At 41.9% G+C, this 24,562-nt stretch overlaps 1 protein-coding gene across 7 annotated transcripts; it reads right to left on the bottom strand.

Moving 5' to 3' along the window:
• Nucleotides 1-5,044: 5,044 nt before the first annotated feature.
• Nucleotides 5,045-19,755, bottom strand: GJA3 (gap junction protein alpha 3). 7 transcript variants are annotated; one of them, XM_030043099.2, is made up of 3 exons: nucleotides 19,442-19,572; nucleotides 17,330-17,431; nucleotides 5,045-12,321 (listed from the first exon to the last, which is right to left on the bottom strand). In XM_030043099.2, the coding sequence occupies exon 3, from the start codon at nucleotides 12,302-12,304 to the stop codon at nucleotides 10,769-10,771; it is 1,536 nt and encodes a 511-aa protein (XP_029898959.1). In that variant the 5' UTR covers nucleotides 12,305-12,321; nucleotides 17,330-17,431; nucleotides 19,442-19,572; the 3' UTR covers nucleotides 5,045-10,768. The 7 variants fall into 7 exon arrangements, with proteins under 7 accessions (XP_029898959.1, XP_029898960.1, XP_029898962.1 ...); XM_030043100.2 differs by lacking the exon at nucleotides 19,442-19,572 and adding an exon at nucleotides 18,796-19,158 and having other exon boundaries at nucleotides 17,330-17,414; XM_030043102.2 differs by lacking the exon at nucleotides 19,442-19,572 and adding an exon at nucleotides 18,796-19,158 and having other exon boundaries at nucleotides 17,341-17,414.
• Nucleotides 19,756-24,562: the final 4,807 nt, after the last annotated feature.

Below are 24,562 nucleotides of genomic sequence, written 5' to 3'. Positions count from 1 at the left end.
GAATCCCTTGGGAAATAGAAATTCTGAATGTCAGCTAACCTTAGCTGCAGCTATCATTTTGCAATGATGACCTCTTATTTCACAGACCAGGCCAACAGAAGCAGGGACAGTCCTCTTCCTGAAAGCATTTTTCTAAGGCCTATAATCTTTCTGTAAAAGAAAGAAGATTTTAAAAAGTAATGGGTGGCAGAACAAAGCCAGGTAAGGGAAAATGACTGCCAGCAACGAGCCTATAGGTCGTTCTGTTCCTCACTAACAATTCCCTCCCTGTTGAGAATGGTGGTGAAAATTCAACTATTAGGGATCTTTTTACATCTAAAGCTTTTCTTTTACAGGCAAAAAAGAATAAAGAAAAATTAAAAATGGGCATTTACTGGGTTCAGCTCTAGTCTCTAGTTCTGCAGCCCTAAAGTATGAACAGAGTTTGCCTCCAGTTGTCTTCTCACAACTGGTTTTGTCTCAAGCTTGCCTCCTTTCACTTCACCCAGAAACTTCAGCTCCAAATGAAAGAAAACTCACTGAGTTGTGTGCAGTGTGCAAAGACTTTTCCCAGTTCAAAATGTACTTCTTCAAGCAAACTACTACATAGACAACAATAGCCATATTGGTACATGAGGCTTGGAAAGATTTGCTAGCTATTTTAGTTGTTCTATAAACACGTGAATGACAAACAGGGAGTCTTTTTGATCCTACTTGATAAAAACAGTGAAGTTGAAAATGAAAACTCTATGAAATTTCTAGTGGTGTTGGGACTGATCAGACATTTTTCCTTTGAAAAAATGTTGGGTACGCTGTGGCCGGAAGCTACGATTGCAGCACACTGCAGAGGACTGTGCTAACTGGGACCTCCAGACATTCGGGTTTCCATAGCAGGGAAGCGACACAAAAAGCTGGACAGTGCAAGAATCGCTGAGGCACATTTTATGGTTTTATCTTACACAGGAAGACAAGAATTTCTTCCTAGTCTTAAGTAAGTTCTGGACCTTAATTAAGCCACACAGCTGGGACGAATCGGGAACAGCCTGCGCTGCCGAGCTGCTCTGAAGGTCTGACTTTGCTTGCTGCTAGGAGAATGGCATGGAGGCAGCAAACAGGCAGGCACTTCCAACTCTACCTCCAGCCACAGATACACTGAAAAAAGGGTAAAAAGAGAAGACCAGAGCTTTTAAAAATACATCCCAAATGTTAGATTAATAATTCTCATGCAGGCCACAGCAAGAGGCTGGTGCGACTGCATCCTTCTCTGTGCTGCAAAATCCCAAACCACTGCAGTCATCAGTACAGCTGCATTCACAGGCAAATGTAAATGCGGGCATTATTTTGTAGACTCTGGCTAAGAATTTCACTCTCAAACCATTGGGCTTTGCTACTTTAATTGAGTAGAGTGTTTAAAAGGCTCCAGGACGCTGAAAAGCCAGAGAGTCAGCCATGTGTGTTTCTGGTACCCAAGCCAGGCTGGCTTTGCTGCAGGTTTTTCTCAGTTCTGTCCAGGTCACGCCCACAGTGACTGTCTTCTCAAGAAAGTAGTTGGTGTGGTTTACAAAACATCAATGTTTTGCTTAAACAAACCCTGTGTGAGCATTTCTGTTACACGTGACAGTGACGAGTAGAGCTTCACGGTCATAAATAAGTTAGGACAAATCACATTCAGCATTGTGACAGCTATTAGTGACAAAACTTCAGCCACGCTTAAATGTGGTTAATATAAATAAGTCTAACTGATGCTGTCAGTCCTGACTGCTCATTCTGTTGTCTGATTTTGTTGTTTTTACTGTATTCAAATTTCAGTGACAGAACTATTTAGAGACATGTACCAGACTCTAAAAGATGTACTGGCAGTCTGAAAGACAGAAGCAACTTTATGACTTAAAGAAAAATTTAAATCCCTCTTACAGAGCAGACACAGAAAGGAGGGGTGGTGCATGGGGGTATGAAAGCTACCCCTGTTTTAGACACCTGGTACAATTCAGCATTAAACACTTCAACAGAGAACTGGAAAGAAATGTAACTCCTCTTAATTCGATGACTCTGCCTTTCCTCGTCTTCCAGTGCTCATAATGAAGAAGGTACTTTCCTCTCAGAGTATCCATAATCCAAACATGAATGAGTTTGCTTAGGCAAACCATCCTCAGCTGCTTACTTCTGCATTTTGTGCAGAATTTACATAGCAAACCCCACTACATAAGCCATGCAAAGCAAACAGTAGGTTCCTCCGTGGGGCTGGATAGTTCAACCATAATTATCCCTTAGTCTCCGCTCAGAAGACCACAACATTGAACTTGCTAAGCCCTTTGTATTTTCAAAAATATTCTCTAGCTAGCACAGGAACTCTTTAAAAAGCCATGTCTCGCACTACTTAGAAATGCAAAGGTCTGGACATTTTAATATATTTTTATCATGCTTTCAAGGGACAAATAAATAATGAGGATGAAGAACTGCAGATATTCATTTGGTTGTTCTTTTTCTCTGGAGACAATCTCTAAAATGACAGAGATCTGGCTGACAAAAGGCACCTACCACACATAGGTTAGAGCTGGCGACATTGGGGATGCAGACAAACACAGGGAGCCTGGGCAGCTCTTTGTGACCTTGGTGTTAGTCTGCTCATCCCTGCTCTCTGCAGCACCAGGCACCTTAACCACATCCGTAGCCACTGTCATAAGTGCTGAGGGTCACCCTTAAAAGCAAGGTATGGTGAAAGCCCATACATTGAAGATCCTCCTCTAGATACTAAAAATAGTTCTGATAGACCCTGTACTACTGCTGCTGACACAAAGATAGACAGATCACCTACTGCAAGAAAAAGAAAAGGAGGTAACTACCAATGAAGGACAACACTTTTGCTATGTACCACTAATTTCTTTCTAAAAATGAAAAAAAACTTACACAATTAAGAACAGCTGGTGCAATCCAGCTGTTCTACTAATGCAGTAACAGTACTTAAAGTTACCTGTAACTCTGGCATCACGTACCTGTAAGTACTAAAATGTGTATTTCCTCAAATACCCTGTTTCCCTGGACTATGACACTGAAAGAATAAGACATTCTTCCTTGGCCACCTTTATAAGAAGGCTCTCTCTTCAGTTTTGTGATTTTGGATAAACATCTGCTTACTCTATTGTCAGCTGAAAATAGACACAAAGAGAGTTAGACCGGATGCACATCCAGTTGCCAGAAATGATCAAAATGTCAGCCCTACTAAGACCTGACTATATGACATCTGTTTCCATGGGAAACAGTGTGTATTGCCTTCATTCCTATTCCCGCTACAGAGTGGGAAAGCACTGATGAGGTTAGTTAAATCCCATTCTTAGTGCAGTCACAGTGAAAATGCTTGCTGAAGCCCAGCTGACTTTTTCCTGTGCCAATGCCCTGGGGACAACAGCAGCAGTACAGGGGTGTGTGGGATGCTCCTGATTTGGCTTTCAGCATGACTGTACAGAGGAGATTTACTGGAGGAGAGCTCCCCCCAGTACACCTCTTCCCATTACCATCAGGATCTTTGCTGTGCCCTGACACAGCTGTGGATGAGTGGGGCACACTTCTCACCTTTCCTCCACAAGCTCACAGCAAGCTGCCTTGCTCAGTGTGGCAGCAAAAAGTGCCCGCACCATCACACAGGCCTTCAGAGATCAAGAGTAGCAACACTCATATTTCATAATGCAGCCAGAAATTCTTTAGGAGACAGTGGGTGCAAGGTGAGGGCAGTGCGGATGCGACCCAAGGGAGGGAGAGCTCAGCGCACAGCTGCATCTGCCCCAGCTGATGCTCTCAGCTCTCCTGGGAGTACTCTCACTGTCCGTTCTTCAAGTGACAAAATTGTGGAACTTTGTGATAAAACATGCATCTAAATAGAAAGTACGCAACATATTCTAGCCACGTATATTTGTAGCAAAAATTGCTCTTGGTCAGAGGCAAGTGAGTTATCTTTAGCAATACAGCTGATATTACCATACCACTTTATTCACTTTCTTCCTTAGCTTATTACAGCTACGCATCATCTTAGTGCTATCCATATTATACTCCTGTCAGCTTACTTTACCCCTGCCCAGTCTTTAAAGACAGTGAATAATCTGGTTTACCATATGGATACATCATGTAAAGCAGAAACAGCATTGCCTGAGCACAGGAGACATCAAAAAAATACACTCAACTGTACTAACACAAAAGAGACAAACACTTGGTACTACAGGATGGAAACTATCCTGCCCTGCCAGGTCCATGTAAGTAAGTAAGTGTTGCATACAAAATAGTTTTACCAAACCTTCATACTTATTTTAAGACTTCTGCAAGTCACTTGGTCTTGCCCACATTGCTGCTTTTCACAAGTTAAACTTCTTGGAAACCTGGACCTGGACTCTTCACAGGACTATACAATACTTAGACTAACTTGCCTTTAGTACATTGTACATTTTCAGTACAAAATTGGGTTATGCTTCGGTGTGCTAAACTGTGAACTTTACCCATAAGGGGCAAATCAGCAAATTTCAAATGCAGAGGGTACTCCGCATTATGCCCAGTAAGGACACATTTTCCCTGCACTAAAATCCTTCGTGCATTACCAGGTAACAGTCTCATTAGACACATCAGCTAGATGGATAAATCAAAGCTAGTGAGTCAGCACTGGGGGAAAAGATGGGAGTCACTATTAACACCACACAATACAGCATGAGATGAACAGTGCCTCGTGTGTCAAAATAAAAGCAAGGGTGAAACCTGTATTGGGCAGAAGGCAGAGGTACACCTCCCACTGATTTCAAGGGGCTCAGCATTTCACCCTTTGCACCTGCTAGTGTGGGTCTTGATCACACGTGTCTTCCGGATTGTGAACTTCCTTTGAAGCCACTGGGAGTTCTGCATGGAGACGGGTTTCAACATCCAGTTTTCCAACAGATGCAATTCAGTGAGCACTTCATACGAAGAAAGGAAGCAGCAGCGTAAGTGAATAAAGGGAGAGAGCTAACTGACTTTGGTTAACTGTTCTGTCGCGTTAGTATCTTAAAAGACCATCTACACAACCATGAAAATTTAAAAGAGACAATACTGTGGTACAAAAAGTTTATTTAGTCATGATTTTGTAAACATATGAGGTAAATTAACGTTTACATCAACTTGTTTCTTACAGCATTTAATACACAAGGCACTTCTTTGAAGACAGCACTTTTAACTGTTTGCTGTTTTTACTGTTACAAGTTCCTGATGGCCCAGAAAACTTGTTGTGTTTGTTGTCAGATTCTGTCATGTAAAAGACAAACACCCAGTAAGCAACAAGAAAGCTCCGAGTAAGCCTTCTTATGCTTTACAACCCTTTAACTGTGAGAAACAGTGTAAATGGGAATAGGAATATATTCTCCACCTTAAAATATGTTCACATATCCTGCATAACTCTTCAAGGACTGAAACTTCTGGATTTTGATTGGCATCTTACAACAAACTTAAAATGCAAATTTACAATTTCTTTTTCACATCAGTGTTTTTTGCTTATGCAAATAGTCCCATTACCTTTAATGGCCTTATTTGCAAGAGTAAAAATAACTTGCATGAAATTGTATTTGCAGGCTCAGAACCATATCTTTGGCTAGAAAGCAAAACATTCATCTTTTGTAAAATCTTCTACAGTATAACAGTGCGGTGTTTCTACACAAGTATTTTGTTTGGAATTTTAAACCAGGCTGTAAATTTAGCTCTTAAAGGACATATGTCACAGCTAGTTTTTGTCACTGAACCTCTAAACACACAAGAAGGCATATCAATAATAATGAACCTTAGTTTATTTGGTAATAATTGAGTTCATGATGAAAAGTATCTTTTTCCATAGTGTGCTCCCTATATATCCAGCTCCCATATTTTAAATATACAGAGAAAACTGATACTATAGATCTGTGATCAGGTTAAATTGTCTTTAATGGTACTGCCTTATGTCTGAAGAGTTCCTGTGTTATAGTAAGACATTTCTCTTTTAGGTTTAACATATTGGCAGAGTAATTCTTTTACTTCTTATACAAATGTAAACTTAGAAAACAGTTTATTTAATCCAAATGTGCAATCTGAAATCAAAAACTGAATGTAAACTTCAGAAAATCAAAATTACAAGAGCACACTTTTCACAAGAAAAATCAAAGTAAATGAAACAAAAACATTTGGAATTAAAAAAAACCCAGCCTGTTCAAATCCACGGTGTTAGTGTTTGTATTAAACAAAAAGACATGGGGGCTCAACACTCTGCTTCTGCAGACTGTTGTCACTCACGTGAACTCAGTGGAATACAACAGTTTGTAGCAGCTGAGGAGATGGTCCCATGACTAACCAAAAAAGGACCTAAGTACTGATCTGATTCTTAAAGCTTGCCTTAATTATTTTACTGATCCTACACTTACGTATTCACATCAGAAAATAATCTCAAGAACTGCAAAATGTCAGACATTTAACTAGCTCTAAGTGCCTTGATGAACGACAAATATACTGAGCCATATCAATCCCTGGTACCACCTTGCACACAACTGGCTTCCAAATTACACCAGAAAACAACACAGTTCATCTGCTTTTTCAGTACAAGCTACCCATTTTCAAGAAGCTATGATTCTTCAATGCCAGCACGGACCAACAAATTCAAGGAGCACTTTTTTATCTATGAAAAAACAAGAGATTGATTTTCATAGATAAAATATTCCACTTTAATAAAGGGAAGGTTCTAGCAGGCTGTCTTCATTTAATCAAAATACAAAGGGAAGAAATGTGGGGGGTTAAATTGTCTATACTTCATTTTCTTTTGTATTAACTGACAGCTGCACTAATTAAAAAAGCCCAGTGATAGAAAACAGATCAACTGTGTCCATGGCCAAGAAACTATGTATTTATGTGCAATGCAGATACTATGTTATGAAAAATTATGTTATGAAAAATGTACTAATGAAATCAGTGATTTGGAAAATATGTTTCATATAATCATTGCAGTTGGAAGAGACCTCTGGAAGTCATCTAGCCCAAACCGCTATGGTCCAAGCAGGGTCAACTAGTACCAGTGAGTTTACTTATTGCAAAGTTACACCTAGTAACTTGTTCAAAGAGTATCTTTTTTCAGTTTTCTCCTTTTCTTTTCCATAGCTTACCTTAGCATTTTTTTTTAAGTTCAAGAGAGAATAATTTTCCCACAATCATTCTACTCAAAGAGCAAGAATGGGGGGCGGGGGTGGTGGTATGCAGTTTGCTTAATATCAGGCATGATTCTCTTCTGACTTCCATTTTGCAGTAACTTACCTACTGGTTTCATGTTAGGTGTGTGTATAAGATCTTCCAAGATTATGGCTTGAACCATAATATAGCCATATGACAAGGCTAAATCAAAGTATCATTTGCTACCAGTTCTCTCTTTGGAATTAAATGATGTGAAAGAGCAAACAACTTGGAAATCAGCAGATTATTTTTGCCAACAGACTCTGTTCTGCAAGTTAGTTGGTGTTTGTAAGTATTTTCTAGAACTATGGAAGTCTGCATAGTTATGTTTTACTCATAGTACGTTGAATTCAGTGATCATTCATGAGTTAAGATTAAAGTACTCAAAATTGGCCACACCAATAAGATTTTTTTCAACAAATCTCATTCCAGATGTGATGCAGCAACAAAAAGCAGTTGTAAGCACTAAAGGGGAGTGCTGCCAGAACAGTTACCTGGGCTTAAATGAAGAAACAATTACTGGACTCCAAATGAAATTGTAGGTAACCAAGAAGCTTGACACTGTAAAATTACATGATGGAACTTAAGCTGATCTTAAAAGCACAACCTGTGAGTTGTAGCTTTGCTTTCTCAGACCAGTACTGCTTGGGTGCAGAGGCTGCTCTGTCAAATTTCTCTAAGGGTTGTGACAAAATTACACTTCTCCCCCCAAGCTTCACCTAACAGGAAAAATGATCTTTTACAGCTTTCCAGTAGTTACTCTGCCTGAAAATACCATATATTCCACACAAAAGCACCTGAACTCTCTGCAGGTCTAACCACACACGTAACTTGAAAAGGGCAGACTAGGTATCAGTGATCCTAAGTTAAACCTATCTCTGTTATTATTTTTTATATACAATATGGATGCAATCCTACAGGACACACTCTGTGAGGGTTGTACTAAAGTAAGGACTGCAAGATTCAGAGCTCCATCAAACAACAAGTCAGTTTTGCTCTCAGGCGTTGGTATAAAAAAGCACATATTCTAGGTGGTCTGGTTTATATAAATACACTCCAGAGAGACTTCGACTTCATTCTTCAGAAGCATAAAAGAAAGGAAAATATAGCCCATGAATTTTGATGCACTAAAATACAGAGATGCATATTGCATTATTTCAGCAATATAATTACTTGGCATTTAGCAAAACTTACAAAACTGCTACTATAGATGCTAGTAGATCTAAAAATTTTGAGTGTTAAACTCTGCCTTTGTTTACATCTAGGCAACTTTATCAACTTTAGTATAAGTTCAGCATAGTTGCATGGATACAATAGAAAGCAGAATTTAGCTTTTAGCTTTCTTGCAGAAAGGGTTTTTATGGCTTATAACATAGAAAATTCATGAGAGCATGCCTGAAGCTGAACACCTAATAGTAAATATCTTTATTGTACAACTGTACATTGACTTTTAATGCAGTGTCTGCCCCCAAGATCAGTGGCAGCAGAAGACTTCTCCTCACCTGGTTCACCACAAGCAGGTCAAGGATGTCATGAGACAACATGCCCAAGGGTTGCAGAACAGTGCTTCTGATCATGAGAAACTCTTTGTGTCTACTCAGAAAGCAGTAAAAATAAATGTTTAATCTTGAGTGGTGGGAATATATTTTAACTGTTGAATAAAATAAACACATTCAGGAAAACATTTAACAGCAGAGATAACTGGCAATTGTAACTACTTGCTACAGGGTGACCCTGCTTTGCCTGAGTAAGGACTGCACTGCCAGGGCAAATACTTTGAAGATGCAAAGGGCTATTCCAGTGTGTTTGACTGCTCTTCTCCAATTACAGTACTTTCGATTTACAGCAGCAATAGGACTGACTCTGAGCTTCAGTTCTTTTGGCTTTTGCTAAGAACAGAAGTTGGGCCTAATCCTGCATTCCTTTTGTACCCAAACTCTCCCGAGCCTTACCAGGCATTCAAAATTCCGACTAATGTCTGTGAGAGTACTTGTTACAAAGGAATAAAGGACAGAGACAGTTGTAAGGAAAGCTGCACCTTAGAAAAAAGTACCCAGTAGTTTCCTCCACCCATTTTTAAGGGAAACACAATTTTCAAAAGCAGGATTTTAATGTCTTTATATAAGGCCCCATAAATCTACATTCCTTCTGGCTCCCAAAACTCCATGTGAATGTTAGTTTTGCTTGAATAAGGCCTGCAAGATCCATCCCCAAATCTTGCTCCTTGTTAAATTGAATGAAAATCCTGCAAGTGACTTCAGTGGGATCAGAATAGACCCTTCAGCCACTGGCATGTTGCCCAGATATTTTAGCCATCTTTTCTGCAATACAATATTGTCTAAATCTGTTTTCACTGACCTGTAAGACACTACAGATTGTTGTTAAAGGAAAGGGTAGAACGCAACAGGAAATAATGTTGCTTTGGGAATTTTACCATTAGTAAGTTTCTTTCCCCTTAGATTTTCTTGTAAGATCAAAGATCAAACTAAAATTATTAAGTACACAGTCAAGTAACTTTAAACCTACAGATCAAAATTATTCTCAAAATGTTCAAATACTTAAAAATATGCACTCAAGTTTACTTCTAAAAAGCATTTTTCCAACAAACTTAAGCTGATATCTAATAGTCTAAAATGCAGAGCTGTACTTTATCCTATTGTTTGTCCATGGGCAACGTATGGGGCCACAATGTATTGAAATCATAATCCTTGCTTTCTGAAGAGAAATTGTTCTGTGTAATAATTTCTGAGGTGTGGTTTAAATTCCTGTCCTCCTCTAAGCAATTTCAGAAGTCATCTAAAATTATAATCAAACATGCTCAAACATATTTGTGGGCTTAAAAACATGGTGTGATCATGGTCAGCAAACACTGGATAGAAGGTCAAACCAAACAATTCCTAACAGGTCAAGAGTAAGAAAAAAATTATAGGAAGATGAACCTCAAAAATCTATTACAGGGGTTACCTAAACTTTGCCCGGCCGAGGACCACATTGGCGATTTGCCATGAGCACAAAGGCTTCACTAAGTCATGTTATATGGAAGAGTCTGAGTCACCTTTAATATGGCAAGTTGGTCCGTAGAGAGGACAGGTGCCAACGGGCAATATGTCACCCTGATGTTTGCCATAGGGCTACATACGATTTAAGAGGAAGAAAATAAGTCATCGCATCTGCTCACATAGAGCTTATGTGAAAAGGATGGAAGTGAAGGCAAGGGCAAGAGGGAGATGACAGCCAGGCACATGGGCACTATTAACATTTTTCTCAGATGAAAGTCAGCCTCAGGGCACGTGACCAGCTACCATCACCACGGGTTATCTGTGCAGGCCTCCCCTATGGCTGCCCTTGGGAGATCTGCCATGGACACGAAGGAAAGCGGGACTGGTCCCCTGGCCCATGGGCTGCGCTTCAGCCACCCCTGACCTATTAGAAAATGTTGATATTTTTCCCCACTACAACTCACAGAGTGCAAAAACAGCAAGCGTCAAAGTTTGAAGCCCAGGCCTTCCCACCCACGCCAGGCCTGGCCTCCCCGGGCAGCTCCCCTGCCCACTCTGCCTTCCATCACCTGCTCCTCTGAGCAGAGGCAACCGCACTACACAGCCAGGTCGTCTGACCTGGCTCTGCAGCTGCTCGACTTACTGGCCCTGCTCAAGCGCCGTGTGTCTACGAGCAGCGGCGGCTCATGCATCTCCACGGTGGTGCAGGCAGCTGAGACGGACCGTTCCTCTGACAGCTCCTCCTCACCCTCCACATCCCACTTGCTGCCGCTTGCCCCGCTCAGGCTGGTGCTGCTGCCACTGTTGGCTGCAGCAACGGGCGGCCCAGCTGGGGGTGGGAGTAGCTGCTCCAGCGGCTCTTCCTGCTCGGGAAGGGGATGCCGGACACTGCTGGGGGTAGAGGAGCCTGCCGAGCTGGAGGGCACCTTCCCCTGCTGCTCAGCTGCCATGTTGACCCAGTTCTGCTCGGCCGCCAGGGCATGGCTGTTGCTGTTGAAGTAGTTGATGACGGCTGGGGTGGGTGTGGGGATGGGGGTCGGGATGGTGACGGGAGTGGAGATGGGCGTGGGAGTCACAGCACGGTGCCTCTCTTCAGGAACTGGTGGCGCAGCAGGGTAGCTGGCCATGGAGGCTGCGTTGGAGGGGGGCCGTGGTCTTGGAGCAGCCGCGGCATAGTACGGGGCCATGGTCACTGGGGCCAGCAGTGGTGTGACAGCGCGGGTGTCAGGCAGAACAGGGCGGGGTGTAGCAGTCGTTACCACCACAGGTGGTGCTGGTGGCGGTAGGGCAACAGGTTTGGACTCCCCTGTTACCATGACTGGTGTCATTGTTGCGACAGGCATCTCAAGGCTGTACCGGCTTGTCATGCCCTGCTTAAGCTTCTTCCACCCCAAGTGATATATCTCAAGCATGTTCAGCAGCAGGGAGACAGAGGCCACCACCAACATGAAGATGATGAAGATGGTCTTCTCAGTGGGCCTCGAGATGAAGCAGTCCACAGTGTGTGGGCAAGGTGAGCGGCTGCACTGGTAGACTGGCTTTAGCTCAAAGCCATATAGGAAGTACTGGCCCACAATGAAGCCCACCTCAAACAGTGTCTTGAAAATTATGTTGAAGACGTAGGTACGGAGCAGGGCACCCCCCATACGGATTCTACCACGTTCATCACGGATCGGGAGCTTCTCCTTCCCCCTCTTGCCAAGAGGATCCTTGACGTTATTGCTGCCTCCTCCACCACCGCTGCCAGACACTGCTGCTCCTGGGTAGTTGCTGTCTTTCACGTTTCCCTTCTTTTTCAGCTCTTCTTTCTCTTTCCTCTTCTCCTCCATGCGTACAATGTGCAGCACATGGCCCAGGTAGATGAGGGTTGGAGTGGAGACAAAAATGATCTGCAGCACCCAGAAGCGGATGTGAGAAATGGGGAAGGCTTTGTCATAGCAAACATTTTCGCAACCAGGTTGCTGTGTGTTGCATGTAAAGTCCGACTGCTCGTCTCCCCAGACCTCCTCAGCAGCAGCCCCCAGCACCAGTATCCTGAAGATAAACAGTACCGTCAGCCAAACCTTGCCAATAACCGTGGAGTGCTCCTGCGCATTCTCTAACAGTCTCCCCAGAAAGCTCCAGTCACCCATTGTTTCAGATTTCTAACCTACAATAAGAACATTAGAGCAATTAGAGCAATGTTAAAATATCTTGCAATTACACAATGCTGGGGCAGAACAGATTGATCCTCCACAAATGACATTTCTTAAGTGCACTTTCTTTTGCAGAATATTGCACACTTATGTTAAGAACTACAAAACCCCGTGACCATGTAGCCATGGGTTTTGGTGAGCACAGAAGTGGTATGTTTAGTGCTTTCACCTAGCCGATACAGGTTTAAGTGTCTATACACTTAAAGAAAGATTCATAACTAGAATTTCTACAAGATCTAAATATTTAAAAAACATGATTTCTGTTTCTTCCACCTGAGATGCCTCTAACTGTTCTTGCCTATTTTTAGAAAAGAACAGATGGAAATCAGTTCAATTAAACAGAATATTGCTACTGTTAATGTGACTGCACTTGTACCAGAGTGTGATACAAAGTTTGCCTAACTCTAATCATTTTATTCTTATCAGGACTTATTTACTCCAGCATTCAGGAGCTTAGTAATGTCCCAGGTCTCTGCTATTTTCATACTGTGCAAACACAGAAAAATAATTACTCAAAACCTATGGAATTTACAGTTTAACTTTGGAAGTACACCAACAAGCATGTTCTCAGCGCCTAGTCATGTTTGAGTTCGTTTATTTCTAAAAAGAGAGAATTATTAGAATAACTTGAAATATTGGGAAGAATGAGAAATTCTGAGAGGAATGGTGGAAAGGTTTCTATGCCATTTCCCCTAGTGTCCTGCCAGTTGGTGTTACTGAACCACATGTACTGCAACATCATTTTAAAAAAAAAACCAAACCAAACCAAAATACCTCAAGGGTACTTAAGCAAATGTCCACAGAGATTTTCTTGGAAAAATAAAATCACATCCTATGACCTTACTTCTGTGACAAACAACTGGTATATATTCTCAGTAGTTTCCACCAATTCATGTATGATGGGCTTCCCATGTCCAGTTCTAGGCAGTGACACAACTTCTGATTCGGAAAGGCACTTTAAGTGCAAGATTTTTTTTAAGATCGGGTTCCTCACAAGCTGCCTTCAATAGATAAACAAGTTACTATCTGCCAGTATCAATTCTGTTATCCTTGGCCTGTTTCTAATCAGAATATATGTAAGAATATTGGAATATATGTAAGAAGTACATTTCATTCTCGTAAGGAACACACTTCTGTATTTTATATGTCAACCTTCAACTGAAAACAAAATACAAAACTTTACTTTCAGCTAACTTCAATACCTTCAGAAATACTTACATCATAATTATAATTCAGCTATAACAATTTGCATGCAAAAAAACCACTACCAGAAAAGACTGATTATCCTCGTGTTTAAAAATACCAGAATATTTTATAAATATAACTGAATATTACTCTTTTTCCTTTTATATTTATACTTCTTGTCCAAATGCCCATGTGTTTTACAATTCCCAAGAAGAAAAAGCGTTCATCATTACAGGTAGGAATTTACCACTGAGAAAATGTACTATTCTCGGTATTATATCTACTGTGATTTCGAACAATGATGTCACTGTTTTTCCAGAGGAAGCATTTCTAAAGTCTGTACCGAACTTCTTTCAGGCTTTTAGTTGAGGTAATTAAAGAAATTAAAATTATTTAAGTTACTTTTTTTATAACTTGATTTTACTATGAGGCAATGAAATAACTGTAACTGCAAAATAGTATACTTTCACACAAAAAGCAACAAGATGCCCATTAGTATTTTGCATTTTTGTAAATCCTGGAATACTAATTCACTTTTTATCCCCACAAAGTTAATCCAGCAAAAACTCCCCCTAAAAAAAAATAGATCTTTGATATTCTACAAAAACACATTCCCTTTAATGTAATTGAATTCTTTTTCCAGCATAGCATGATAAACTGTAAATGACCATATTAACAATGAAATATCAATTTTGCTTAGTAATGTCCCTCGTCCCAAAAAATTTTTAATCATTTTTAAAAATATATTCAGATTTTTTTATGAGTGTATTTTTTCCCCTCTTAAAATAGTAGCCCAAAACCGAATAAATTGTTAGAATACGCTATTTTTATAATCCTAATCTGTTTATATGATTTTAAAATTTAATCCTCAATCTTAATTTTATGAGGTTTACAATATTTTGTATGGTGAAGTAATTTTAATTTTGAGAAATATTTATTTTTCAGGGAATAATGAATTAATTTTGTATCTTTTTTACTCAAAACCATGTGAAGATATATTCAGTTTAGTTCCATCTTTGGATAGAACTAAACTGTTGTTTGGGAATGTTCTCATTTTGAGTAGAAAAATGTAGGAACAGCAAAATGAATAGTTATATTTGATGGATTAAAGAAGTTTAGCATAACCCTAAGTTCAGTATTTCATTTCTCTGCTATCCTTTGCATTATTCTATGCCCCTCAGTTCAGTTCCCTCTGCCTCACTCTTTGTTTTCTATCCAGATCAAGCAAAACAAGCAGCTCAAATAATAAGTAGTCAAAGTTACGGTTTCTTCTTTTGTCACTAATACTTATAATAGAAAGTTTACTAATCAGCAAAAGTTAGCACATTAAATCTTCTTTAATTCATTAATTATGGTCTATTTTCAGCATGGCTGCCATCACCCTTGTGTCCAATGGCACAGAGGACACATGCTATTCTTTATACAAAGACAGATACTACCTTCTATTGTTCAGAAAAATGAAGTTGATCTGCTCTCATGAAAAATTATAACCCCTGCACTGTAAGGTGAACAGAGGTAGAAATCTTTCCCCCCCCATAGGCACACTGTAGTGTATTTCTTACTGAGATCAACAGGCGATGTTGACTACACTGAAGGTAGGATTTTTTGTGCTTTTCTGAAGAATTATCTAGTCATTAGTGGAAAAAGAAAAACAAGTATTTGTAAAAAGTAAAGGAAAGACAACAAATAATACCATCTAATTTATTCTTAATCATTCTCCATTCACCAACACTACTGAAGATGTTTTTTTTCTTTTTACTACAGGTCAACAATGCCCAGGCTTAAATAATTCAGGACACCAAAGACGTGACATGATACATTTCTCAAAGGACACACTTAAAAAAGCTATTCTAGTGCTTACATTAATTAAAAGATTTATTTCTGTGTATCAGAGCGTGCAAATTCATCCTGTACACAAAGAAAAAGTGTTTAAGCAGTGAGCAGATACATCGCAGCATCTTAAGCGGACAGAGGTGAAAACTTCAGTGTTCATCTCAGTATGAATTACAGCAGTCATTGCCTTCACTACAAATGTGTATTACCCATAGTACATAAATATAGGAAGGACATAATTTCCAAGGGCAATGCAAAGATATATATCTCCACTAGCTGGAGGGTTCTCAGAAATCCAGGTCCTGTATCTTTCTTCAATGTCAATACATTCTCCAGTGAGTAATTCTTAAAGTCAATGTAACTCATCCAAAAATCACATCAACAATTTTAAAGGGGTGCCTTGATACAAATAACATTTAAATGACATCAAACAAAACCAGAGAGCTCACAGAGTTGTCACCATTAAGTTCAACTAAATCTAAATTTAAACAGCTACAACTCAGTATTTTAGCAGAGAACAACAAGCTTGTAGTGTTACGTAAACTTCAACTGTACTACTTTCAGCACTGCTGAAATACAGAGCTAGGCAACTGTTAAGCCCTAATCTTACATATGGATTGTGAAGGGAGACATTTTTTCTTTCTGTGCTTGGAAAAAATGCATATTAAGAATTGAAACATCTTTATCTGTATTTCATGACATTCATGCAGAAATACCCACTAGGGTATGACAGAGAATCTGCCTCAGAAAGCAATCTAATTCAATGGTATGAAAAGCAAGGACTTCACAAACCTTGGGGTCATTTAATAATAACTGGGAGTTGTATACTGTTTGCGTCAGTTAGAAAATCATTCCTCTGAGACAAATATTGAAAAATTCATAAAAATTGGCATGGCATTCTGTTTAAGAATCAATGCTGTGCTATTAATTACTAGGTTTAGTACATGCAAAAATACACTTTGTGGATGGTGTGTGTGTGTTTGTGTGTGTGTGACAAAGAGAACGAGCAAGAGAGAGAATAAATTTTAAAAGCTGTGATGTCATATATATCCCTCTACAGGAGGGAAATAATTATCATGTGGTATCTATAAACTTGCCAGTTATTATCTATATTTCTATTTCTGATAACATCACCGAAGAGGTTCATCACTATGTATCAAGTCTGTGAAACATGAAATTTTAATTATTTATAATTTTACTCATACACGTATATGTTTATGTATTTATATATACACATGCACACATATACACACATAAATAACTACACAGCTATGTTACATACATTACCAGATTATGACACCTGGTGTATTTATGATTTTGTTATACTGGTTTATCTAAAAAATGTCCCTTAGCAATTATTTAGAAACCTAACAGGTGTCCTTGTCTGAATAAGATTTCTTAAATTCAGTCCACATTTTCTTTCATTTCTTGTGACAGCCTAAAACCCTGGGACTTCGGTTTTTATCTTCAAAATTATCTAGATTGTATAAATCAGTATATGAGAAAAAAGCTGTTAGAAGAGACAACAACTTGAAATATTTCCTTTGTTTTTACAATAAACAGTCAGGCATCTCCATGACTACCAGGTTTTTAACTCTGCTAATTTAAATCCGATAAAAGTAGTCACCCTGCACAAAGTCTGCAGGGTGACCATGTCATTCCAGACAAACTGGCAGATATGCAGGGACAGCACAGGCTACTATAACTTCCAGTGAAACCTAATGGTATTTGGTCATGTAAATATATATACAAAACACAATGGTGGGTTTTTCATAATTCACAATGGAGGTTTCATAATTCACTTTATAAACTTGTTTAAACGAGGACTTGAAAAATACCTTTCTTCTTGCTCATAGTGTTATACGTTCAGACACATCTATTACCACTTTCACTGTATTTTAAACACTTACTAAAAATTAATTCCTTAGCTGATCTTGTTATTACCTTAAACTTACTTTACTGCTACGGAGCCTCCTCCTTAAATCCCAGACAAAACTTCTCTTGACTTCTTCTTGACTTCACTTGACCTCTGAGTGAAGGTTTGGCCTGAGTAAAGGAAAAACGCAAGGAGCGCAGGGCTGAGCCCAGCAGGAGAGCTACACCCCACCTGTTAAACTCCTCTGTTCCCTGGCTTAACAAACCCTTGCTCCAATTCGCTACTCACAGGAGAAAAACAGGAACAAAAAGTAACCCCTTTTCTCCCCCAGAATACTCAAATGCCATCCTAGAGCTGTATGTTGGAATTAAAAGACAGTGACTTACCAATAAAACTCTGAAAGGTGTGAAGGGTGTGGAGCTACCAGGGGGCTACGGAATAGCCGTCGAACCTGAGGGCAACAGTCCCTACATCCCGAGTGAGTGAAGCATGAATGAGACAGATCTGTCAGGTGCCCACATACGATCAGCCACACGGATCTAAAAACTGCACAGTAAGGAGTGTCCCGCCCCCCGCCCCAGATATACAAAGGAAAGACGAGCCTTTCTGGCATTCAAAGACTCAAGAGCCTTTTTCACTGCAGAGAAGCAGGTATCCCAACAGACAAGTATCGGTCTGAGGGGACTTCAGGCAAGTAACAGTAACTGCAAAGGAGATGGTGCTCTACACCCTGTTCAAACTTCTTAAAGTACATTTCTGTCTTATGGAAACCATTTAAATATTTTTCTAGTTTAATTCTAAAGTGTTCCAGTAGCATTTTCCCTTTTCCCTTTAAATTTCCCTTAAAGGGAAACTCTAGTAGCTCTGGCTACTCAGTTCAATTCCTCCTTCATACCTATGCCAGTATCTTAAAGACCTAACAGACACTCAGGATTCCTAATAACATCCTAGGCTTATGTGATTTCTTCAGTGAGTCTGCGATGAACCCAAATACTTTTCTGATACTCCTTTTGCCTACAGGGAAAAAAAACAAATGAAACGACTTTTCTTGCTTATAACACTGGCAACTTTGTGCTTAATCAAGCTATAAATATCTTCCAAAGAATATTTATTCATCTCAAATACTTTGCATCCCTTGTGAGTCCTAAGTGAACAAGCGAGTAACTGTCAAGTTTTTGGTAACTCTCAGACCAAAGACGTGACCAGAGTGAGATAAAAGCAGGCCACCCAGCCGTCTTCCCCATTATCAGGAGAAAGTGTTTGTAAGGGCTGGGTAACTCAGAGCTCACTCCAAGAAACCCCAGAACCATCTTGGGTTACACTCATGAGCTCCATCATTCTGTGTGGCACCACTTACAAGGGTGAAAGCAATTCTGGCTCTGCTTTATATTTAGGATTTAACCTTACTCTGAGCGTAAAACTGGACTGAAATGCACATCAATGTTAAAATGTTAGTGGTAACCGTTGAGGAAGAAATTACATGCCCCTACACATGCACACTTCAGTGGGCAATGGCCACAACAATCCCGTATACAAATGATACTTGGTGCTTCCCCTTCCACTGCATTTTCTGAGCTATTTTGTGACGTTTGGACACTTTTCCCTGGCACACCAGTCTCCATTATCGGTCCCATCTGCGAGCACCACTGCCTGCAGATGGTTCCCTCGGTTGGGCAGAACAGCAGACACTCACACCAGGGTCCCTCAGGGACCTATTTAAAGCAGTAAGGCCCTTTCTACTATTCCTCCTCAGCACGATGAGCAGAACTCGGCCTCGCCCTGCCCTTCCCTGGCACCCAGCCCAGGGCCGAGAGGCACGGCAAACGGGCAGAGGCCCCAAGCAGGCTCCCGCCCCCAGCACAAGCTCCAAGTCTGCCCGCGGCCACGTCCCCTCCGGCGGAGCCCCCCTCCCCGGGCTGCGGGCCCGCGCCCTGAAGCCGTCTGGCGGGCGGCACAGCCCAGGGTCGCTCTACTTACGCTTTACGGGAGCAAGGCTATCTTAAGTAGCAAAAGCTTAACTCGTTCAGAAGAGTCCAGACAGTGTTGGCGCATAGCTCATTTAACTGGGGGGGGAGTGGGGGAGAAGCCCCCAGACTTTGCTCGGGCTATGGAAAAAAGCGGCGGAGAGGGGCGCAGCGGCGGGGCGGGACGCGCCGGGAGGCCGGTGCCCAGCGCCCTACCTGCTGCCTCGGCTGGCAACGCGCCCCTCGGGCGGCCGGCTGCCCACAGCCCGCCTGTGGCAGGGGACCTCTGACGGCCTGCCCTGTAGGCACCGGGCACCCGTCCCTCCCTCTCTCCCCTCCCCTTGCCCGCCTCCCATAACGGGATGAGCCGCCGGCTTCACACGCAGCCCCTTCCGAGGGGCTCCGGGCCGGGCCCGTAGCCCCGTCTCCTCACCCGGGAAGCTCCGAGCGGAGCGGCCGGGGCGTTTGCCCTTCTCTCCCTTCCCTGCCTTTTAAAACGTCGTGCAGATAATCCATCCTCCTTCGCGGGCCAGGGTGGGATTTCCCGAGAAATAAACAGCTTCTTCCTCCGCGAGGACAAAAGCGTAAGAAACCCCTCCCCGCTGGGGTTTCCGCCTGCCCCGCAGGGCTCCGCTCCAAGGCAGCGCGGCGGGACCCGCTACCTGCACGCCCCCCGCCCCCCGCCTCCTGCTCCCCCTCAGAAACGGCGGTACCGGCCGCCCGCGGGGGCGCTTGGTAACCGGGGCACGGCTGCCGGCACCGGCTGCCGCACCTTGACGGCCGTGGCAGAGGGGTCATCGCCCAGGTGGCTTCCCGCCCAGCCCGCCGTTGCCGCAAGGAAAACGCGAGCCCCGCCGAGGATCGCCCGCTCGCCCTCTCACCCGCTCACACACACACACGCGCGCTCTCTCACGGGGCGGAGCAGCGCCGCCCAGTGGCGGCCGCGCGCACCCCGCGCGCGCCGGCCGTTGGCGGGCTCGCAACGGCTCGCCCGAGGCGGCTGGCTTCAGCGGAGAGCGCTGCTGTACGGTTTCCTTACTGTCCGTAAACCTTAAAGGAGAGAATCCCGCCTTCATCCGTGAGGTGTTAGGTATATCGTAAAGCAAAAATTAAAAAAAAAAACCAACCCTGACAACAAAAAGTTCTTCACCGAAAGGAGGGGTTTTTCCTGAGAGGAGGTAAACTTCGCTGCTGGGGCCTGCGCGTCGTGTGTGAAGAACCCTGAAGGGCTGCCAGCCCCGCAATCCGGGGTGCTTCAGAGGTGGCGGCTTCTGCCCTTCCGTCAAGACAGATCCTTTGGTTTTCAGAGTGAAGACAGCGTTGCAGCAACTCCTTGCAGTATTTCAACACACTTGTAAAATTTTATACATGACAAGCCTGGGTCTTCAAAGTCTGAGAGTCTATACCTGGGACTGAGGCTGTGTTAGGAAAAGGAGGCATTATGGATAATTCTTTTGAAATTTTTTTTCCCACAGACTCTCCTCAGTCAAGATTAGCTGTCAAGCTGTTGCGCACAGACCATTTGAAAAACCAGATGAGTTGCAATTATTTTCAAAACAATGTTTTAAAGGTGGCTCTTGATATGTTCAGCATCAGTACTCAAAAATATTACCATCACCTATATTTTGGCTAGGCTTTTGTGTGTTTTTTAGTGTTGCCCTGAGAAAGGAAAACATGAGACAGAATGACTTAAACTAGCATGACGATTCGACAACTCTTCAGCAATAATGTATGAGTTTCTGTTGATAGCTACTCTACAGTCAGAGAGCTGAATACTTAACCACACCAGGTCATTCCCAAGGCTCTCTGTTGCTCTATTCAGTAAAAATACCAGCGAAGAAAAATTTTGAGACACTTTGAGGAGCTGCATGTAGTAAAGGACTAGTGACAAACTGAAACAGACCACCCCCATGCTCTTGTATCCTTGCAACACTTGGTTGCTGTCTATAAATCTTTCAGCTGAAATCACTGGGGAGGAAGATCTCTGTTGGTCTAAGCACTAGTGGTGGCACAAGGACAAATTACTCTATTCAGAGATGGGTGATATATCTGAAACACAGTGCTGCCATGATTGTAAGTGTAGTAGTACCACAGTGTGGATCCTGAAGCAGTGGGGCATGAGGGGCTGTGTTGGGGTATGGGAGGGAATCCCAGCAGCCCCAGTAACTCCTGACATTGTAACTTCCTTCATGCAGTGAAGTCCCTTGGCTCATCAGGTCAGCTGAAGGGCAGGAGGTTTGATTTTTAGGGAGAGGTAGAAAGAAATCTCTCACTTCCAACGATCTGTCCAAAGGGTTTAATAGCATGAAGCACTGGGTGTTTCTGTGATGGATTTTTCAGTCTCTGGAAGGTTTCGGGTGGTATCTCCCACCATCTGTACAAATTGGCCTTGACACACATTTTTGTAAGAAAAATATTCTTAGGAGAGCAGTGAGAGTCTAGAGCAGCCTTTCAGTACTGCCACAGAAGCTTTTTAAGATAGAATTCAATACATTTTGGCTGGGCTTAATCTGATGCAGTGCCTGTCTACCATGAGACTACACCCATCAGCTAACAATTTCCTTACCAAGAATTCCCTTCTGGGTTCTTACAAGAAGAGGTTTGGGCTGTCGACAAAACCCTCTGGGACATTTGTAGAAAATGAGACAGGCAATGATGCAAAGTCCCCCGGGGGAAACTTGAAGGGAGCAGCTTTAAAAATAAAGGACTAATTATGTACTGGTGGAAAGCCCAAGCATGAAAGCATGTTGAGGAGGTATGGAGGGCTATTTGTTAGTCGCATACTAGAACAGGAGGATCTAAAGCCAAGTAAGGGGGAAATAGAAAAAGTAGGACTTGTATCCCTGAGGTATTTATTCAGAAGGAAGATATTCTCAGATTTAAACAATGGTGTTAAAAAGTGTCTCTTCATGCAGACTTTCTCACAGAGGGATTCCCATGAAAGAGCCATCCTGCTAGCTTCCTCACTGTCACTTATCTTTAAAGATGCACCTCACTGCCAGTGGCCAGATGCCACTTTAGTGTGCTCCAAATCCCTAGGTCCTTGTTACCTTTAAAGGGTTCCCTCTATTGTCATTAACACTAGACAGCAACGTAAAACTTAAGGTGACATTTAAATTTTTACATTAAAATGCATATTTACATTAAAATTCATATTTACATAATCTTCAGCCTTCCTTTAATTATCTTCTTTAGTACCACTTTTGGTCTTCCATCCAAGCCTCCACACAGGTGACAACCCCTGTTCCATGTGTAGACAGACCTTTAGCAGTATATGATTTGGCTGGCGCAGAAACAAAGTGCATTCAATAAGTGTGTAGACAGAATAGGCAGGCAGGTATTTTTAAGATCAGAAGAATCAGGTTTGCATGGCAAAGTACAAAGAAAGAAGATCAAAAATAGACGCCAAGCTTTATGAAATGGTAAAAAGATCTCGTAAGTTAAGAAGATAGATCTTGATCTTAGTCTGAACCTGAGCTGCTGCTCAACAAGAAAAATGGTCCTTTTCAGATATGTATTGATCCAAAACAGTATTTTACCCCATGCCATTTCTAATTTAAGCATCTATTTTGAAGTGCAGAAGGGTATCACTCTTAGCGTAACTGTGCATCCAAACACAGTTTAGTGGAAGGACCCCTAAACTGCGATACCTGCTGTAAGTTGTAGACAAGCCATGCCAAAGCGGTACATGGCCTGACAGTGCTGATAGCAGTTCTGTCCACACAGTCAGCCTAAAACAAGAACTACAAATGCTTTCAGTTCATCTTGTTGTGGCACTGCATGGTATGTCAATAAAAAGAATTGCGCTTGACATGCTGCTGTGCTACAGAAGATGGCACTAAAGATATTTAAGTGCTGAGAAAGGTTACTTCTGCCTCAGGAGGCACAGTTTGAAGCGAGGATTAAAATCTTTTCTTCTCTAGTTGTTTTCTACATGGATGAATCAAAAGACTTTAGAACTAATTAACTAATAAATAAAATGGTAATAAAAAGACTGAAGTAGTAGTATATTATATAGTAATTATTATTGTACCAATTAGTGACTAGTGTTCTGTTCTGTTAGACGCTACTGACATGTCAAAAAACACTGTTACTGAAAAAGTTCAAGGCATTAACACAGCATATTAACAAATAAGAACTGGTGACAGAAAGAATTATTCTTACTCTTAGTTTGTAGGAAGAGTTATTGTGACTTCTAGTTTGTAGGAATGGAGGCGCAGGAAGACTTAATAACTCATCCATGGTTATACGGGTCTAAGAATGGCACTGAGACCCTAGGCTGGCCTTTTACCCACCAGAACAGGCTTCCTCTCAAAAGTCCTTTGGAAACTGTGGGAAGTCTCCTAATACAACAAAAAAATCAGACTGTTCTGGGATATGTAGCAGTGAGATGCTTTCAGGTCATCTTCATGGAAGCGAAAGATCCATGTGAGGTGTAGCAGAGGAAGAACTATAACTGTACAAGCCAGGCATCTGTTAGGAGGAAGAATCAAAAAAGAGAGACAGAGGACATGCAGAATCCTAAGAGGAATGATGCCTTTTATCATTCTGTCATGGTGTGATGCTTTTTTTTCCACACTACTGGCACAAATATGAAGAAATAAAAATACTGATATTTGAAATATATTCATGCCTGCCACACGCTGGCAAGAAAGCTAACTGAGCTGTAAACAAATCAAAATGCAGAGTTCAAATAGTTCTCTGCTGAGTTAGTGAGTTAAATCAACTCTTACAAAGGTTGAGGGGAGATTGTGTCAGAGCAAGGGAGAAGATGGCCAGTAGGTGAGAAGCAGGGCCAGTAGAGAGGATTAGAGAGCAGGGAAGGATACAGCAGCAAAAGAGGGAAAGGCAGTAAGACTTTAGCCTTTCTAGTAGCAGTCACTTATGAAAATACAGCCAGAGGCTGTGGTTTGAAATTGCAGTGTGTGTAGCAGCAAATAAACTTAACATGTTGCCATCCCCTCCGCCCCTTCCACTCACTCCCTGCAGCTCTTCTTGCCCAACACTATGGCCTACTGCTCACAGGCACGTTGGAATAAATGTTCATGTGGCCTCCCTGTAAGCCAGATCAAGGAACTGATCCAGCTAAAAAACAATCCAGCAAAGCAAAACATTTGTTTCTTCATCAGCTATAACCGTTGGCCAATCCAGTGCTGAGCACACCTATGCAAACAACTGTGCTGCACAGAAAAGGTCCTGGAGTGGAGGCACTGTGTTGAATGGGGTCGGAGAGAGACACAGACAGGATAAGAATGAGCAGGAAGGGATGACATCAGTATTAATGCCCTAAACTAGTACTACCAGTGAACAATTGATAGAGCCAAACCACAACCAAAG

The sequence above is a fragment of the Aquila chrysaetos genome, chromosome 19, assembly GCF_900496995.4.
Source record: "Aquila chrysaetos chrysaetos chromosome 19, bAquChr1.4, whole genome shotgun sequence".
Classification (NCBI taxonomy): Eukaryota; Metazoa; Chordata; class Aves; order Accipitriformes; family Accipitridae; genus Aquila; species Aquila chrysaetos.
Note: the sequence above shows the minus strand (reverse complement) of the source record. Positions and strands in the feature narration are given on the sequence as shown.